The 14,401-nt window shown below is 39.6% G+C and overlaps 1 protein-coding gene across 1 annotated transcript in view; it reads left to right on the top strand.

Moving 5' to 3' along the window:
* GPC3 (glypican 3) overlaps positions 1 to 14,401 on the top strand; it is a 365,721-nt gene that overhangs the window by 177,121 nt on the left and 174,199 nt on the right. The window contains exon 4 of the mRNA XM_018565397.1: positions 10,000 to 10,130. Coding sequence (XP_018420899.1) covers positions 10,000 to 10,130 — 131 coding nt within the window. The remainder of the gene's footprint in view (positions 1 to 9,999; positions 10,131 to 14,401) is intronic.

The raw sequence follows: 14,401 nt of genomic DNA, 5'->3' as shown, positions 1-14,401 counted from the left end.
GAGATCACTCGTAATAAGTTTGCAGCCCATCCTCCCCCCCCCGCACCTACCTCTCTCCTCGCTTGCATCGTCTGCCGGGCTCCGTCCTCCCCCAGCCGCCGAGTCTCTGCTCCGAGTAGCTGCCGCCGATGCGGTGAGCAGAGCGGCAGGGTTAAAAGTAACCTTGCCGCTCCATGTAGTGAGAGGGGAGAGCCGTCTTCCCCTCTCTGCTGTCACAGGAGTTCTAGCACAGCGCTAGAACTCCTGTCCTGGAGGTGACGGGTTAAATAAAGAGAACCTGTCACCTCCAATTGCTTTCACACAGGAGATTGTTAGCTCCTGGGTGATAGCAATAAAGTTAAGTGGGATAAAAATGGATAAAAAAAATATTAAATAAATAAAAATAAAAAATTACATAAAAATAAGAAAATAATGATTAAAAATAAACAATAAGAAGATAAAAAAATTATAAGAAATAAAAAAGTAAACGATAAGATAAATAAAAAAGTGATAAAGTAAAAAGAAACAATAAAAAAATGTAAACTAACCCTGCTGCCCTGGGGGTCGGCAGGGAGGGGGTGCATTGCAGAACCTGGCCTTGGGGTGGCAGGGAGAGTAAATCCGGCCCTGCTTGGAACCAGCATACAGCTAGAAAAGTCAGAAGAAAGTCAGGGCATACTTGGTTTTGGTCAGTGACTTGTAAAAAACTCAAGACTTTGAATCAACATAATAGCCAAGGAAGTAGCATTTTTAAGCGGAGAATTCAGTCAATGCAGTTGATGTATTTTATCAGCACAGCCAGGTATCCTTTAATATACAGGTGAAACTCAAATAATTAGAATATCGTGCAAAAGTTCATTTATTTCACTAATGCAACTTAAAAGGTGAAACTAATGTATGAGATAGACTCATTACATGCAAAGCAAGATAATTCAAGCCGTGATTTGTCATAATTGTGATGATTATGGCTTACAGCTCATGAAAACCCAGATCCACAATCTCAGAAAATTAGAATATTCCATGCAATCAATAAAACAAGGATTGTACATAGAACAATATCAGACCTCTGAAAATTATAAGCGTGCATATGTACTCAGTACTTGGTTTGGGCCCCTTTTGCAGCAATTACTGCCTCAATGCGGCGTGGCATGGAAGCTATCAGCCTGTAGCACTGCTGAGGTGTTATGGAAGACGAGGATGCTTCAATAGCGGCCTTGAGCTCTTCTGCATTGTTCGGTCTCATGTCTCTCATCTTTTTCTTGGCAATGCCCCATAGATTCTCCATGGGGTTCAGGTCAGGCGAGTTTGCTGGCCAATCAAGCACAGTAATCCCACGGTCATTGAACCAGGTTTTGGTGCTTTTGGCAGTGTGGGCAGGTGCCAAGTCCTGCTGGAAAATGAAGTCAGCATCCCCATAGAGGCCGTCTGTGGAGGGAAGCATGAAGTGCTCCAAAATCTCCTGGTAGATGGCTGCATTGACCCTGGACTTAATGAAGCACAGTGGACCAACACCAGCAGATGACATGGCTCCCCAAATCAACACAGACTGTGGAAACTTCACACTGGACTTCAAGCATCTTGCAGTGTGTGCCTCTCCATTCTTCCTCCATACTCTGGGTCCTTGGTTTCCAAATGAGATGCAAAATTTGCTCTCATCAGAAAAGAGGACTTTGGACCACTGAGCAACAGACCAGGTCTGTTTTTCTTTAGCCCAGGTAAGACGCTTCTGACGTTGTTTGTTGTTCAGGAGTGGCTTGACAAGAGGAATACGACATTTGAAGCCCATGTCCAGGATCCGTCTGTGTGTGGTGGCTCTTGATGCACTGACTCCAGCCTCAGTCCACTCCTTGTGAAAGTCCCCAACACTTTTGAATGGCCTTTTCCTGACAATCCTCTCCAGGCTGCGGTCATCCCTGCTGCTTGTGCACCTTTTTCTTCCATACCTTCCACATAACTTTCTATTAATGTGCTTTGATACAGCACTTTGGGAGCATCCAACTTCTTTTGCAATTACCTTTTTTAGGCTTTCCCTCCTTATAGAGTGTGTCAATGATGGTTTTCTGCACAACTGTCAGGTCAGCAGTCTTTGCCATGATTGTGATTCCTACTGGACTAGACTACTGAGAGACCATTTAAAGGCTCAGGAACCCTTTGCAGGTGTTATGACTTAATTAGCTGATTAGAGTGGGACACTTTGAGCCTAGAATATTGCACCTTTTCACAATATTCTAATTTTCTGAGATTGTGGATTTGGGGTTTTAATGAGCTGTAAGCCATAATCATCACAATTATGACAAATCACGGCTTGAACTATCTTGCTTTGCATGTAATGAGTCTATCTCATATATTAGTTTCACCTTTTTAAGTTGCATTAGTGAAATAAATGAACTTTTGCACAATATTCTAATTATTTGAGTTTCACCTGTACACATGATTTGTTACAACTTTTACAAGATGTGCAACATATGGTATGCTGTAGCTCCCTCTTGTGGATAAATGTAAACTTGCCAAGTGCTTGCTGGTTACAGTATATACTTATACTGTATGTAGGGAATTGAGATTCCAGAGTAGACATGAGGCATGACTGCTTAGCCATAAACTGGATCACTGAAGATTTCTGACAAATGGACATGTCTTGTTTTTAACCTATTAAATAAAATAAACCATTATTTTAACTTGTCTCCATGGAAGTGTAGCAGCAGGCAAAGTACATTTTCAGTTATAGATCACCACTGTCCACTTTTATGGTGCCTTTTCTATAAACACAAATCTTTATGGCACAGCCCCCCTCTTGATTGAACGGAATAATAATACCAGCACAAGAACATGTAACAAGTCCACCCATAACATATAGATTATCAGTCTAAATTAACTTGTCTTCTGCAGAAGGCAGAAATGTCAGTTAATATAGAACATCTGTCCAAATGCTGTGTCTGGATCAACCGTATATAACTGGAATCTGGCAAAAACTCTTAAGTAGGCCTTAAAGGGTTTTTATGCTTCCATTGGACATCTTAAAACCTCAACTGTAATTGGAGTCTTGAAGAGCCTTCCTTGCTCCAACTCCCTCGCCTCCAGCGACTAAGTGTCATGAAGCATGCAGCTCTGTCTGCCTCTCTTCAATTCATTTCAAGTAGGTTAGAAAAGCCAGCACAACCGGTTGGTACTAATATTAATAATAATAATAACAATGATAATAATAACAACAACCTTTGCTAAGATGATATGAATGAATTGCTCAGCTGCGGTATATCACGATTACTTCCAGCAGAGCTTGTAGCAACTGAATGGGCCCGGGAGCAAGGGTTCCCATTACATAAGTAATTTTAGATTTAGCCATTCTACTGTTACAACGGAATAGCCACAGAAGAAAGGAAAAATGTATTAAAACTGCATTTAATATATTGAAACACTATACCATAAGCTGAGGATAATTGAAGGCTAGTTGCCCTAAAAGATTTTGTCCACATGTATAAAACTCACTTTTTTGCACTGTCTGCTACTGTAGGTAATATTTGATAGAATGACCCAACAGAACTCTAAACAAAAAGTGTCCATTCCTAATGGCAAGGTTCTTTAGATCTCCAAATATGGCCCATAACCCCAAACTGTTTCTCATCTGGAGGAACTGTTGCTCTTTTAGAATCAAATCCCTTTGTCCCTCTTTCTTCTTTTGTTTCAACATCCAAAATGTCATTCAAAACGTCCCTTTTTAGCTCTGTTGTAGAAATCTGTAGAAATCCTCTTTGAATTCAACCCATTGTACCTTTGACCATTTAGCGCTCTCGTGAAGTCTTGGGGCACTCAGTGACCCTAAGGACGTGTCCTTCCAATTTTCTCTGTACCTGGCCACGCCAGATGCATAGGAAGAGTACTACTTCTTTATACTTGCCAGCGACATGTCAAAAAGCTTATCCTGTTTATCCTATATTCTAGGGATAGGCATACTCTGGCCCTCCAGTTGTGTTGCAACTTAAAATCCCATTAATCATTGCAAGACTCTGACAGCCACAGGCATGACGAGATTTGTAGTTTCACCACAGCTGGATGGCCAGAGTCTGCCTACCCCTGCTAGACTACATTTACACCACCTGTTGCATTCATGCGCAATTTCTGTGTTTTTTTTTTTTAAATAGGCCTGCTTTATGGATTTAGTGGATATAGTACTATAGGTTTTTTGTTTTCTCCACTTTATACTGCTTTTCTGTACATTACACTCGTGCACTGGATAGATGTGTAAATGAATACGGCTGTTTGCATTGTCTCATATAATTTGATGTACTTGGACTTATTTCGGTTTATTGTTAATTCTAAAAAAAAAATAGCTTTTTTATCGGATTTGTTTGATTTTTATCAAATTTATTTTAATAAAATGCTTTTGGAGTAAAAATCTATCTGAAGATAGTTTTCTATTTAAGATACATTAATAATACAGTTTATTCAGTATGAAATGGAGCTAAATGTTCATTCACCGTTTAGAGTACTGCATTGGTTATTTTCAAATGTATAAAGGAAAGATAATCTTATCCAGGCACCCAGAACAATATGTTATCTGTGTTTGGTTTAAAATGCACCAACTATTAAAATATAAATGGTAAAATGGCTATTTTTCAGTGTAAGGAACTTACCTCTGTGCTGGTCAGGGGCGGGTTTTAAATTTAGCATTGCCTTAATCTATCTAAAAGGAGAAAAATAAGTTTTACAATTACATACACTTTAAAGGCTCATGCACATGCCCGTGTGAATGAGCCCTAAAAGAGACTTGTACCAAGGGAATGGGTAGGCTACCAGTGTTGTCTGACAATATTAGTTTCTTGGCTCTCATGCTGACCTAATGGCTTCAGTGTTTCACTGGCTTGGAACACTTCTACATATCAGGAGTTGTGCCTTAAAGTGTATCTGTAGGATATTGGATGGAGTGGGGAAGGGTTAGACCCTCTATTTGTTGTGCTGTCCATTGCCCCCAAGAAAGAAAGTGAGGAGAAATCTGCAATATTGGAGTAAGAGGAAATCGTATAGTGGGGACACTTATTTCTGAGACAACTGTCTAAGAAGGGAATTCCCCTTACTTTGGGCAATTTACTCTAACTTCCTGTTGGGCCTCTGGAGCTGACGTGAAGGGAAATAAACTGATGGGTTTTAACTACACATACACAACATTCAGGCAGCTAGCACCTTGAGGAGGTCAATAGTTATAGCTTATACATTTCTCATATGACAGGTTTTCTTCAATCAGTGTCACTGTCTGAGACCAAATCATGCTTTACAGGGACTGTTTCCATTTGATTTCTTTATGACAAATACTCCCTGTGGTCTTTACTATACAGTATATGTCTTTCATAGCAGATTGTCTGCAAGACTGGGAACAGCAAAGGGGACATTTATCTCTAGTACATCAATATGATGTTTTTCAGAGGCTTATCATATGCTTTTATGCATGTGCCATACACTTGTCCACTTATATTGGCTTTCTCAGAATATCCTTCATCCTGTGGTTACTGCTTTTAATTTCCATAAAGTTTAAATGGGTTTCCTATTAGAAAGTCTCTGCCAGCGTCCTTTCTTTCCTTATAATCGGGAACAGTGTCATTATGTATGGGAGGCGGACTGAAGTGCAGCCTGCAGTGAATAATGTAATCGAGTAATGATGCCGTTTGTGCCACCGGTAGTACCTGGCTAATAGCATTTCATGCTGTTGCTCTGTATTCAAGGAGTACATTTATATTCATGGACATAATACCAAGAAGAAAGATTAATCCGTAACTCCCAAAAGAACCAACACAAGATGAATAGCCTCGTTTCAGTAGTTTTAGTGTAGCTTGCAGATCTGAGCCTGTTACTGATAAGTCTTAGTAATGTGAGGGAAATTAAGATCTTAAAGCAATCCCGTATTGAGGGAAATATGTAGGTTTCCCATCGCTGTCCTCTTCTTCTGAACATACTAGTTGCCTGGCTTGCTGGTTAGTTACTGCAATGCTTTCTGAATCATTGGCCCAGAACAACTGTTCAGATCAAAAGTTCCCATTGCACTTGATGCATGCGTGTTCCAGACCCACAAAGTAATTGAGAGCCAGGCAACTAGAATTTCTAGAAGGGAATCCTGGACTGATGTGCCTGCATATATCCATGTACATTAAGCGTTTGCACTTCAAGAAAAAGATGACTTATTGAATTTGCCAGACTTTCCTAATTCACAAATGTATTCAAGTCACAACGCAAAACCCCTTTTGTGAGCACGCTCTGGCTGAAGCAGCTTTTCCCTGATTGGCAGAATGCATTTCAATTCAGGAAAGTTAAATCGAGGAACCTTTAGTTCCCTGGAGCTAGTAGATGTCTCGCTAAAGGGGGCTGTACACCAGTAGATTTTCGTACGATCATCCAAATTAAAAATGTAATCAGAACATTCGATAATGCCATCAGAAGCTTGCGAATGTCGGTCAAAACTTTGGTTTTAAAGTGACTCTATACTCAGGAGTTAAATCTTAAATATACATTCAAATCCCTTAACTATTAACAACAATATAGCATATTTGTGTATCACTGGGCTGTAGATCCTGAAATCATCTCTGAATTGGTGCTGACACTGTCCTTCCTTCTGGAGGGTGGCTGCTTTTCATCCACATGGTCCCTGTGTGTGTTGTAATGTCGGCACCACTCCAAGCTCACTCCTGCGATGGACTCCACTCTCACTTTTCATTTCCAAATTTGTATTGGTGTCACATTAACATCTGATTTTAGAATTGTTTGAGCTTCACAAAGGAAATCCACATTCACTGTTAGAATTATGTTTGTTTCAAGAAAAATAATTACATCCTGCGCCTTAACATTTTTTCGTCATTATGCTTAAAATACATCATCAGTTTGACCCCATTAACTATTAGAAAACTGAACAAACATTCCAAAATCAAATTTCTTCAAACAAAATTCTACTAGTGTATGACCAGCTTAATTCCCTTTACCACCTTCAGCTTCTATTAAATTTAGCAAAGAGCAATGTGTAAAGGGCAGTAGGAGCGCTGCCTGCAAGGAGTTTGTATATCATTTACTTTTCCTGCAGATGCTCTGCCTTTCTCTGAAACATAGTGGTATTCTTTTACCCAAATGTCTCTGTGATCAACTGTAGAAGGGATATTAGATTGTAAACTACTGATGTGAAAAGTTGTCTGTAAAGAATTGTAAAATTTGGTGTGCTATGCAAATCGAAAAAAGAATAAGACATGTAAGTACCATTTTTAGTAGTTCTAACTGTTCTGATAAAAGGTGAACTCCATTTACAGTGTTCGTGCACTTTACGTGTCTTCGTTGCTCTTTTTACTGTCTTGTTAAATTTGCTTGTTTGTTTGTTTGTTAGGATAACCAGCAATACTGAAATGCAAATATTTACAAGATTACTTGAGGATTTAATACAAAAGAAAATCTTTTAGCAGCCAAAAGTTGGGTTGCAGCAGCCCCTAGTGGGCACTCGCTGAAACTATAAGATGATATCTATAGCTTACAAATGTATTATACAGCAGGGTGCCTTCAGTGTTGAATGGAAATTCTGCAGTTTAATATGTGTAGCTTGAAACTGCTGGTGTTTATGCTGCTGCTGACTACCAAATGTTCATTACCTTGCAGAAAATTGATATTCTGCAAATATAAATTTATTGCTGCTGTTTGTTGCGGAAACATTGGTGATTAAGTTTAGAAGAATCACCAGTGCGCTTTAGGCATGCTTACCACGTTTGTCTATAAGCTGGAATAAGCTTCCATTCAGTGCACAGTGATGACCTTTCTCGGAATCTGCTTGACGAGAAGTGGAGTATAGCACCACTTGAAGGCTCACTGACCATATGACGCACCTCTGCCTTGTTTTTTAATTAAGTTTCTAAGGCAGGACGGTGCTGTGCTAGAAAAAGCCAAGTAGTGTTAGATCAAAGCTCCTTCGGGGGCCCTTTATAAACAGTTGATCAGGAATATACAGAGCTGTGGTACCCTTGGTGGTACTTGGCGGTTCTTGGCAAACCACTGATAACAGAAATACACATAGTTCTCCTGCAGGTTATTATTGGGTCCTGTATGTAAACCTTGCAGGGTTTCCAAGAAAGACTAAAAGTACTCTTCAGCAGCTAGTAGTAAAAATGGCCCATAGAAACCATCAACAAATTACAATAAAATCAAAAGCACCGTGATAAATCCTGCAAACTGGATGATAAAAGCAAAGGAATTATCTGATTGTGTAAATAACGGATTAAAACCAAAAACATTTTTTTTTCTTATTAAAACTATCAGTTGGATCTTTAAAACCTTTAAACTTGGACACTTAAAATTCAGATAATCTAATTGGAAGGCAGGTTTGTCAATGAGGATCCGGACTTAATCCCATTTGGCATCAGTATAGACAGGCGCTTTTGCACAAGCACCTGCAGACATGGCCGGGTTTAGAACTTGGTGGGACCGGGCAACTTCGTGTTTGATGGCCCCTAATAGACAGGTATTAAAATGCACAACAGATCACCAAATTTACACATCAAAGTGTGGATATTGCATGTTATTATAACTGTCAATTTATACATACATGTATAGGTAAATTAGTTATATATTTGACATAAATACTTGTCACCTAAACTCCAATTATTTTTGGTAAGACAAAGAACATATTTATGCTGCTAAGTACTCTTTACTTTTAGGATGTTTTTCTCTGGCAAGTTTTTGCTAATCTTTGGCATTCCTGAGCTGAAGGGCAAGTTGTAAGGAATTAGATCAACTGGTCGGAGATACTATATGTGGGTGAACTTGTATTAGTTAATGCACAATGGAACTGATTTTTTTTCTTAAGTGCAGTTTTCAACCTTTTCACCTACATTTGACTTACATTTGACATCCTTATAAGCTGGATCAACCTGCTTCGAGGCCTTTTGCATTCCCAATGACTTTTATGGGAAAAGAAGCTGTTTTGAAGCAAACATAAGCCCATGATGGTAAACAACTGATGATTTGCAGATGACCACAGAAATCTGTGCAGGCACAGATCAACTATGAGCACCCAACATAACATGGCTTAAAGGCCTGTCATAACCATAAGTTTAGGGCAGACATAGAACTAACTAAGGCCTGGTAAGTATGTCAATCAGAGATCATTTTACCGCTTGCAAGGTAAACTCTGTCAATATAGCTGTGACAATAGCAAATTTAGGCTGGAGAGATGGGAAAATCTGTAAATCTCTTCAGGAGGCTGTACATTTTTGATTGGGTAAATGAGGATTCAGGTGAAAGAGCATTTCTTGCACCTACAATTATTTTCTCATCCTTACACTCCAATAAAAAACGGCTTTCTGGAAAAATTAGGTACCATAGGCCATAAAGTAACTCACAATGTTATGCCATGCTTCCAACAGTCACAACTTCACCATAGTGTAAAGGCCCATTCAATTCAACAAGTCAAACTCAAAAGCAGTTGTAAGGGGGTCTTCTTGTAGGGCAGTTTGTCATTTCAAGCCTGATGAAGAGGACCCTGTGTGTCCCGAAACGTTGCTATTTATTTTGACATGAAGCGTCAATAAACAGACGTGTTCTTCACTTCAATATGGTGTGCTGGTGACATCTTTAACAAGTTTCAGCATTGGCGGCGCCATCCGTGGCCACTTCGAGCACCCACGCTGACAGGGATACCCGGTAAGGAGTGCAGCAGGATTCTGGAATACATATGTTCTTGTAGGGCAGAACTAAGATTTATTTTGAGGCTACCCAATCCCTGTACTGTGCTAAATATTTTGCAATGTTCTGTTTTTATATGCATTTTCATTGCGTTTTTTTCTTCTACTAAACAAATATTGTACAGTTTGCAGTTTTATTTTGTTAAACCTTGAATCTTTTGGTTATAATTTGTATTGCGTATTAGCAGACTTGATGAATAAGGTACCTGAATCGCAAGAAAATTGCAAAAGTATTGTTAAGAATTTCCTTGAAGTTGGCCTTATGTCACCTGTGTATCATTTGTGTTGAAAGCAGAAGGTAAAAAAACATATTTTACATTTTCAGGTTGCTAAACTGTGCGGTACTTCAAAACAAAGGGTGACGCGGTCAACACGCAATGGAGTGGATGTGTATGCTGGTAAAAAGGTATTCAAGGCCAATGCAGACAATGGGGAAACGCTATCTGGAAAAAGGAGGTATATGAAAAGCTATTTGTTCCTCTTTTTTCATGTCAGCTTAGCCAGACAGCATGTTATATGCAATTCCAGTGCCTTTCAACTGAATAGTTAATGCAGATTGTCAGGGTCGGGCTAATTTGTGGATAGTGGTTATCCGCAAATACCAGGCAATATGCCAGACCCAATCTTCCTGGTTTTAAATCTTTTCTTTTTTTATGAAAAAATTGTATGCCTCCCAGAATGTTACCAGGCTAGCAGTCCTAGTGGCTCATATTTGCAAACAATTTTGGATTTCCTAGGTCAGTCCCCCTTTTTGCTGTCCCTCCCTTCTGTGTCCTGGGGCTTATTCCGGGAGCAGGGAAGCTGACTGAGCCTGTCACTGCTCATCCCAGCCTCTGCACGCCGTCTCTGCACTGAATGAGCCTCCGAATTTACATATAAATGATCAGCAAGATCTACATATAAATGAGCCATGATCTACATTTGAGTTAGCTACATCTCATTATTATGTAAATACCGCAGCTTGTTCATAAGTAGATTCCATGGCTCATTCATATATAAATTTTGCCCTGGAAGTCCTACCCACCATCACCACCAGTAAAGGCTCCCCAGATAAAGGGATGTGAACAGTCAGACGGGAGTCCTTCTTGCATTGCTGAGACATAGCTGAGCTTCCCTCTGCACCTCACTTCTTTGCACCACATCCCTACTTAACTTTGCACCCTAAACCACCCTGCTCAATTCTGCACCCCATCTACTACCCCCGCTCATCTTTGGAGCTGGGTTTAGACTGAGCAAAGAAGTGGGTGCAGAAGTAAGGAGAGAGAGGGGTGCTTTGGTGAGCAGAGAGGGGTTGGATCAGGATGTAGAGGTTTGCAGAGGGGAGGGGGCGCTGACCACATTAGTGGTCAGTGTAGAATCTCCTCCTTACATTGGTGGTCATTGTAGAATCCCTCCTTTCATTGGTCCTCAGTGTAGCATCCCCCCTTACATTGGGGGTCAGTGTAGAATCCCCTGTTACATTGGTGGTCAGTGTTGAATCCCTCCTTATATTTGTGTTCAGGTAGAATCCACCTTACATTGGTGGACAGTGTAGAATCCCCCTTACATTGGTGCTCAGTGTAGAAGCCCGCTTACATTGATGGTCAGTGTAGAATCCCACTTACAGTGGTGGTCAGTTTAGAATCCCCCTTATATTGGTGGTCAGTTTAGAATCCCCCTTATATTGGTGGTCAGTTTAGAATCCCCCTTATATTGGTGGTCAGTTTAGAATCCCCCTTATATTGGTGGTCAGTTTAGAATCCCCCTTATATTGGTGGTCAGTGTACAATCCCTTTTTACATTAGTGGTTAGTGTAGAATCCCCCTTATATTAGTGGTCAGTAAAGAATTCCCCATTACATTGGTGTGGAACCCCCCCACCTTACAATGGTGGTCAGTGTAGACTCCCCCCTTATATTGGTGGTCAGTGTAGAACTTCCAATTACATACAGGCAAAAGATTTCCAGCTTTACTGTACATTATTCAGAATTCTCATTCACAGTGTGATGACTCCTAGCTAGTTTTATTACACAGGATTTTTGCCACCTTTAGCCCATCAGCAGCCACAACATTTGTTGCAGAACGGTCAGTGTCACATAATGTTTTCTAAATATTTTATTCCAAATGTGTTTGCAGTGTAATTGGTGTGTATCACTGTATTCTCTGCAAGAGCTGTTGGGTTGCCGCACTTTAAATCGACTGTATGAACTAAGGCTGGCCATACAAGTGTAGATTTCTCTTGTTCAGCCTGGGGGCTGATTGAGAGAAGTCACCTGATTCCCCAATCCACGCTAAAGAGTGCAGTTGAAGGAATCTCCTCTAAAAACTATTGTATTCAGAAAGCCACAGCACCCACAGCTGCCTGAATGCCTGAACATTTGATTGGATGCAGTCACTATCCAGACAATACTAATCCACCAGTTCCTTTGATTCTAAAAACTGACTATTGTCGAGCCAGGTGATGCAGACAGGGCAGCCCACAGCTCACATTTGAGCCTTTTATGGTCAGTTTATATGTTTTAGCTAGCTAAATAAATACATCAAAATGTTTGTATCTTCTTGGCTGTATTTCTGTCCTTCTTTTTAACAAAAACTCCTATATGCATAGTATTTTTAAAATTAAATTGTACAACATGGTAGCAATATACCGTTCCCCTTTTACATAAATGCCCTTCCCCTAAATAAAGTACATTCTATACCTAAAATGGCGTGTTGGATGCACAGCAAAAAAGGTTTCCCTGGAAATTATAGCTTATAGCGCTTTTAAAATCATTTTGGGGCTCATGGGCACATAGGCTTATTAAACTACTGCCATCTACCCTTGATGCAAAGCTGGCAGAAAAATTTTGCGTAAAAACTGTGCATTTGGTGTTTAATTACCTGCCTTAGACAATGTAGACCTGATGACCTTTAAAAGCTTTTAAAGCATTACCGATGGACAATTTGGGATATTGTAGTTTTTTGCTGCATCACAGGAGTGCGCCGTTTTAAGGCTTGACATGTTTGGTATCTGTTTACTCAACACAAGCTCTTTTTTTATATTTTACCAAGAAATGGGTCAAATAAATTGTGTATTTTGTAAGAGTTTATTTTTTGACTGGACATCTGGGTTTTATAAACATTTGCTCCAATATCACTGATCTACAAGGAGAAAACCTCGGAAATGAAAGTAGCTAAATTTTACCAGAATTGGGTCACTAATAAAGGAAAATTAAGTCCTGAGTATTAATTGGCTCCAGTTTCCAAGATACAGCTTCAGGTCAAAATTGCATCAAAATAATTCAAATTTATGAGGGAGATGTGCGATTATGTATCATAGCTTTTCTGCAAAATGTGATATAGCAATGAGAATGGTGCCACACCAATCATTATAAATGTATCTTTTTATTGATACCAATAACATAACTTTCCATTCATTTATTGTTTTTTCATGGTTTTTGCATGAAAAACTGACAAGCTTTATCTTTAGATTAAACAGCAAGGTTCCATCTTTATTCGATATCTAAACTGCACTTTTTGGATTTTCTCTTGTGAACTGCAGTAGGATCTTCCCTGGAGAGATTCCAGCAGTAATTGGCAAGCATGGGCAGGCTCCATTTACTTTGATATCTTTTTTCCATGCCTGCGATATCCTAGTAAAATCTCTTCTCATGCTCATCACTCACTGCCCCACAGTTCAAAAGCAAATAGTCTAAATGCGAGTGTAAGAAGTGAATTTTCAGTGACATGTTTGCACCAAATGCTTTATAGGACCTAAGAAAATTTGCCACGTGTCTTTCATAGTCATCTGCCTTGCTATTCGCGAGAAACTCCGTTGCTATGGACTTTTGAATGCTTTCCATGCCTTCTTTTCCTTGCCGCGCAACAGACGATCAAACTTGTCATCTCTGAGAAATTCTTGAATCTGTGGACTGACAAAGACACCTTCATTGATTTTGGCTTCACTAAGTCTTGGAAACTTAACATGGAGATATTGGAAACCTGATTTTGTTTTGTCCATAGCCTTTACAAAGTTCTTCATCAAGCAACATGGCAACACCTTTCAAATCATCCACAGAGTTGCCACTCATGTTCCTCATTCTTTATACACCTCAGCAGCGGTTTTATGTTTTTGTATGTTTATTTCATGTGGACTGCATGCCCAACAGGAACGGATGGTAAAAAAATTGCCATTGGGCAATAAAACAGCTTTTAGACTTGTTTTAGATGAATCTATGAACAATCTCCATTCATCTGGATTGTGGGTGATATTAAGGGCTGTTTTTAAGCCATCGATATCATTGCAATAAACCAAATCACCTTTCACTAAGAAATACTGAACCAGATCTTTTTGGCGATCACGGAAAATGGAGATGCTGACATCACTTTGCAAGAGGTTCCACTGTTGTAATCTGGAGACCAGATCTGCCTTACTCTTAGGCAATTCCAAATCCCTGACCAGGTCATTTAGTTCACTCTGTGAAATTTAGATGTGGTTCAGGAGGAGCATACGGTGGGCTAAAGTTTGGGTCTACTGACATCGATAGTATATATTAGCTGTGTATATTTATAATCTGAAACTATTCAGAGGAAAAAAAAAAATTTGAATGCTAACACGTTTTCAGCTCTTCCCATGTGTATATTAAACATATGTTTAAAAATAACTATACATTCCCTCTATGATATATGGAAAGGAAAATAAGAGAGGCAAATTTGCATAATATGATTGAGGGTATGTTCATTGAAAAACCGTGCCCCCCCCCCCCCATC

This window comes from Nanorana parkeri, unplaced genomic scaffold (genome assembly GCF_000935625.1).
Source record: "Nanorana parkeri isolate BGI_ZX_2015 unplaced genomic scaffold, ASM93562v1 scaffold841, whole genome shotgun sequence".
NCBI lineage: Eukaryota > Metazoa > Chordata > Amphibia > Anura > Dicroglossidae > Nanorana > Nanorana parkeri.
The sequence above is the reverse complement of the archived record's forward strand: the minus strand, read 5'-3'. Positions and strand labels throughout refer to the sequence as shown.